Below are 6103 nucleotides of genomic sequence, written 5' to 3' on the forward strand. Positions count from 1 at the left end.
TCTTATTGTGCTAAATGCTCTATGCCAGGTCATGATTGTTCATTTCTTGGTAATCCTGTTCAGAAACCTATCACTAAACATCCCACTAAACAAATTTGGGTGCCTAAGAAGCAGCAACAGGGGCAGAAATCCGTTCCTGCCCAAGTAGCTACTCCAGAGCATCAGACTCTTGCTGTTACTCAATCTAGTGCAGATTTTGGTTGGCGAATTGCTACTAAGAAATCAAAGAATAGGGGAGTTCCTGTAAGCACCTCTAATGCGTTAGATCAGCGCAGCTACCAGAGATAGATATGCAGCCCATAGATATGGGAAATGATGTAGCTCAGGAGAAAGAATTGGAGGATATAATTGACCAGAATGATCCTGGTGACCCCCCGACACATGATGATAAGCTTAAGCACTTGGAATATTAGGGGGCTAAATGATACCTCTAAGATTATTGAGGTAAAAAAGTTGGTTGTTGCTAATAATATTAAGGTTATAGCTCGTCTTGAAACTAGAGTTAAATCTAAAATTAAAGAGAAAGTTATGAAGAAATTGAGCAGGCATTGGAGTTGGGAAACTAACTATTCATTTTGTGATACAGGCAGGATTTGGTTGGGTTGGCAATCTAGTAGTATTGGAGTTACTATCCTTTTTGTTTCTGAGCAGGTGATCCATTGTGAGATTGTTGATAATGTGCATAACAATACTTGTTTCTTCTCTGCTGTCTATGGTTTACACACAATTGACACTAGGAAACAACTTTGGGTTGACTTAAGGAATATTCAAAGCATGATCGACACAGTTCCTTGGCTGATTTTGGTTAATCTTTCTATTGATTCTCATGGTTGTGGTAGAGCCTTTAGATTTTTCAACTATCTTGTCAATCATAAAGATTTCTTACCTCTCATTGAAGACTGCTGGAAGAAGGATGTTCATGGGACTGCTATGTTAAATCTCTGACCATAGTCCAATTTTGTTTAATCTTTCTAATGATTCTCATGGTGGTGGTAGACCCTTTAGATTTTTCAACTATCTTGTCAATCATAAAGATTTCTTACCTCTCATTGAAGACTGCTGGAAGAAGGATATTCATGGGACTGTTATGTTCAATCTCTGGTCTAAGCTTAAAAAGGTGAAGGTGGTGCTTAAAACATTACATTCTAAAGAGTTCAAGAGCATTCATGATAAAATTGATAATGCTAGAACAGAGCTTGCTAATGTTCAGAATAAGTTACAGGTTGCTATTCATGATTCTGAGCTTTGGCAGATAGAACATTAGTGTGTTGGAGATCTTAAGAAGTGGCTTAAAGTTGAAGAAACTGCTCTGAGACAGAAGTATAGGATTCAATGGCTTCATATTGGGGACTCAAATCATAAGTTCTTCTATTCTTCAGTCAAGGAGAGGCATAGGATAAATCGGATTTCTCTTTTGTATAATGATCTAAATGAGAAGCTTGTTTCTCATGATGATATTCAGCAAGAAATTTTGCAATTTTATGGGAAGCTTCTTGGTTCTTGTGCTCCTCATCTTCCAATGATTGATCTTCCTCTTATGAGAAATGGTTCCAGATTGTCTGGTGAACAGAGAACTCTTCTATGTCAACCTATTACAGATACTGAAATTGAAACAGCTCTAAAAGGAATTGATGATAGTAAAGCTCTAGGTTTAGATAGGCTAAATGCTATGTTCTTCAAGCATACATGGCCTGTTCTTAAGGCTGACATTTGCAGGGTAGTTAAGGAATTTTTTTAGAGTAAACATTTGTTGAGGCGGGTCAATATCACTTCAATGACTCTGGTTCCTAAAGTTCCCAACCCTTCAAGAGTTAAGGACTTTAGGCCCATTGCATGTTGCACAATTATTTACAAAATCATTTCCAAAATCTTGACAGCTAGAATGCAGCAAGTGGTTCATACAGCGGTTAGTGAATGTCAAGCAGGGTTTATCCCGGGAAGGCATATTTCAGATAACATTCTTTTAGCCACTGAGCTTATTAAGGGTTACACTAGAAAGCATATCTCTCCTAGATGTATGATTAAGGTGGACCTAAAAAAAGCATATGATTCTGTGGAATAGGGCTTCTTGAGAAGTGTTATGCAAGAATTGGGCCTCCCTGAGCTTTGTTTAGAGTGGATTTTTGCTTGTTTGAGCTCTGTCTCTTATAGTATTGTAGGGAATAATTTCAAGCTTTAATCCCACTAGCTTGAACCCCACTGTAATCATACACTAAAGTACGGTGGCGTCCAAAAGGGAAAAAGATAGAGCAAAAGAGTCGCCAACAAGTTTTTTTAGGAACTTGTAAACCGTTCACTAGGTGAAGGTAACACCCCTTAACGATCCAAGAGATCGTCAACTCCATAAGGTCTAGAACCAAATAAGGGTTCGGGGATGAAGGTACAAATCCAACCTAAAAGAGATTGAATCTGCCCTAATAATAGGCCTCTACTTTATTCTGATCGTATTCATGTGCGTTTTCTAATTAACATGCAATCAATAGGATTAACCCTAAACCTGTTTAATCTATGTTGGTTGGATTTAATGCACAAATAAACTATTATTGGCGATCACTTGAAATTATAATCAAATTAACCCTAACAAGATTATTAAATATCTTATTAAGCGTGATTACAAGTACGAATTCCCTTTAAGCATGCATAAAAGGCGTGATCAAGCAATAACAATAAATATCAAGCAACATAATAATAAATCATTATAATAATCATAATAATAATAAATATAATAACAATAATTATAGCAATAGTATCATTATAAATAAAATAATCATCATCAAAATAATAATAATAATAATAATATTCATAATCATCATAAATTATAACAATTATAATCATAATCATGTTCATGTTAATATCATAGCATAATAATAGCAAGATCCTAGGCATGATACTAACTAGATTAATAACAAACCCTAGCATGTCACTAAGCAATAAAAATCAAATCTTTAACCCTAACATGATACTAACAATCGTAAATATTAGGAAGAACATAGGAAGCATCGCAGGAATCATAATAAGCATATTTGATATTAAAATTACCCTAGACATGATACTAGGAATATCATAATAACAATATAAACATGATTTCTACATCATAATATCAATTAAAACCATTAAAGTACTTAATTTGATGCCTCGTATCTCTTTCTAATAACAAAATACACACATTAGTAACTTCAAGGAAAATAATAATCAAACAATTAAATCAAATAATTGAAAGAGAGATTTGGGATCAAACCCTCAGAAATTAAACCTTTCACGTCTAGGGGGAAGGCAACTTCGAATATGGCTAGGTGTTGCTAGATCTAATGAATGCGGAATTTTGTATGCAAAAAGAAATTTTGAAAAAGGAAAGAGAGAGAGATGAAACAATCAAGAAAACTAGATGAGAATTGGTGAATGATTAAGAGAGAATTAGAGAATTAATGATTGCGAATGAAAACTGATTGTAGGTGAATATTGATTATAACTGATTGTTGATGAGAATATTCATGAGAATTGCTGAATGAAAACAGAATTTTTAATACGTAATTTATAGAGAAATCAGCCAAAAAGATAAAATATCAAAACAGAGCACTTGGCGCACGCAAAACGAGGTTGGCGCACGCAAAACAGAGCTGGCGCCAATGGCTAGCACCAGGCGCCAAGCCTGATTCAAGGCGCCAATGCCTGGAGTCAGGCGCCAGGCCTGTTTTTAACGCGTTTTTGAAAATCAGATAAGTTTGTCGTACTGGAGGATAAAATCGTATCTTTTCCTCGAAAATGCTTTTTGATTTTAATTAAAACTCTGAAAAGTCAACAAAAGTCAATTTATCAATGTTAATTGAATTAGGAATGAAAAGAACCTTCTAGAAGAATCTAGAAGACTAAAACCATTCCTAATTTCATTAGGAATGATAAATCATATTAGGCCCTCCCCTAGATCATTGGGCCGCATATAAGGCTCAAACCGGGCCCAGTTTAGTAAATTGGCCATAACTTCCTCAATATTCATCGGAATTGGGCTTATAATATATCGTTGGAAAGGTCTTTGCAAGCCCCATCCAACTACACTACTATTGGACCCATATCATGGACCAACCAAACTGGATTGACTGTTTTCTTAAAATAAGTTTTCAAAAACAGAGAGAAGAGAAAAGAAATTAAAACTATCCGCAACACTAGACTTTCCACACTTTCACTTCATTCGATTATGATTCGACGTGAAAGGTACTCATCACCGGGTTTGGTTTTAGGGAGACACATTTGGGTGTCTACAAGTATTCTTATTAACGGAAAACCTAGTCCTCCTTTTTTAGCAAAAAAAGGACTAAGACAAGGTGATCCTTTTTCTCCTTACCTCTTTGCCATAGGTATGGAGTATCTCTCAAGGAACATGACTCATCTAAAGAGCAATCCTGATTTCAATTTTCATCCCAAGTGTGAAAAGCTTGGTATCACTCATCTAATGTTTGCAGATGATCTTCTCATGTTTTTTAGAGCTTACTGTCTTTCTGCTGAGCTTCTTCTGCTTGCTTTTAAAAAATTCTCCTGCTCTTCTGGTCTTGAGGCTAATCTGGACAAAAGCAATGTTTATATTGGGGGTGTTGATCTGTCTATGCAGCAGCAAATTATTGATAGCCTTAAGATTCCTAAAGGTTCTTTTCCCTTTAGATATCTTGGGGTCCCTCTTGCCACCAAGAAGCTTTCCTATGCTGATTGTAAACCCCTTATTGATAAGGTTCTCTTAAGAGCCAAATCTTGGACTGCTAGATTCTTATCTTATGCTGGAAGACTCCAACTGGTAAAAGTAATTTTGCTGAGTCTCCAATCGTTTTGGTGTCAAATCTTTATTATCCCTAAAAAGGCTATTAAAGAAATTCAAAGATACTGCAGGATTTTGCTATGGACTGGTAGCACTGATGCTTCAAAGAAAGCCTTAGTTTCCTGGCATCAGCTCTGCTTGCCAAAGGTTGCTGGGGGATGGAATGTGAAGGACATGGAGCTGTGGAATAAAGCTACTGTGTGTAAGATTTAATAGGATATTTCATGCAAAAAAGATAAGCTCTGGGTCAGATGGGTTGATGCTTATTATGTCAGAGGCAGGAATTTGGATGATGTGCATTGTCAAGCTATGTCTTGGGCTTTGAGGAAAATTTTCGATTGTATGGATCTGATTAAGAGTGCTGGTGGCTGGGACAGTTTTGTCAAAGGGGATTGCTTCTCTATTAAAAGTATGTATAAGTTTCTCCATGGTATTCATGATAAAGTCAGCTGGAGTAGGGTAATTTGCAACAATCAGGCTTCACCACGAAGTTTATTTATTGCTTGGCTGGGTATCTGTAACAGGCTGCCTACTCTGGACAGACTTTCTGGTTGGGGAATTACTTCTGATACTATGTGCAAGTTATGTGGTGATTTTGCTGAGTCTATTGATAATTTGTTTTTCAAATGTACTTTCTATGCTCAGATTTGGGTTGATGTGCTTCAGATTTTGCATTGCCATAGAAATCCTGGCTCCTTTGATTCAGAACTGCTTTGGGCTTTCAAATGTGGAAAAAGAGGGACTGCTAAACATAAGCTTTTCTTAATGTTTTTTGCTGAGAGCATATATGCTATTTGGATCAAGAGGAATGAAGTGGTTTTTAATCAACACCATAGGCCTGCTGATACTTTGATGAGAGAGATTTCTTTTAAAGTAACTTCCAGGTGTAATGATAGGCAACGTGAGATCCTTAATGTAAAGTGAGCTTTGTGTTGGTTTTTTTGTAGGTGTGTTGGCTGCTAGCTTTTGCTAGTTTTTGGTGTATTACTTGTTCTCTTGGTGATTAATAAAATTCTTTTAATTGCCAAAAAAAGACATTAGCAAGATCCTAGGAATGATACTAACATGATTAATAACAAACCCTAGCATGTCACTAAACAATAAAGATTAAAGCTTTATCCCTAACTTGATACTAACATGATATTAAAAAAGAAATAGGAAGCATCATAAACGTACATATAGTATCAGAAATATTAGTTAGCCTTAAACAAATACTAGGAAGCAATAAAAACATCCTAACATGATACTAGGAATCAACAAAATAATCTAAGCATGATTTCTATCTCAAAAGATCAATAA

At 35.8% G+C, this 6103-nt stretch overlaps 2 protein-coding genes across 2 annotated transcripts; both read left to right on the forward strand.

Moving 5' to 3' along the window:
• The first annotated feature begins 305 nt into the window (after positions 1-305).
• Positions 306-1738, forward strand: LOC145634250 (uncharacterized). Its single transcript, XM_081685675.1, has 4 exons — positions 306-366; positions 587-932; positions 997-1222; positions 1265-1738. Exons 1-4 carry the CDS (start codon positions 306-308, stop codon positions 1736-1738), a joined length of 1107 nt encoding a protein of 368 aa, XP_081541801.1.
• Positions 1739-5113: 3375 nt separating this feature from the next.
• LOC145634269 (uncharacterized) lies at positions 5114-5728 on the forward strand. The gene has a single exon (XM_081685695.1). It carries the CDS (start codon positions 5114-5116, stop codon positions 5726-5728), a length of 615 nt encoding a protein of 204 aa, XP_081541821.1.
• Positions 5729-6103: the final 375 nt, after the last annotated feature.

Source organism: Chenopodium album, chromosome 1 (genome assembly GCF_948465745.1).
Source record: "Chenopodium album chromosome 1, dcCheAlbu1.1, whole genome shotgun sequence".
NCBI classification, from domain to species: Eukaryota; Viridiplantae; Streptophyta; class Magnoliopsida; order Caryophyllales; family Amaranthaceae; genus Chenopodium; species Chenopodium album.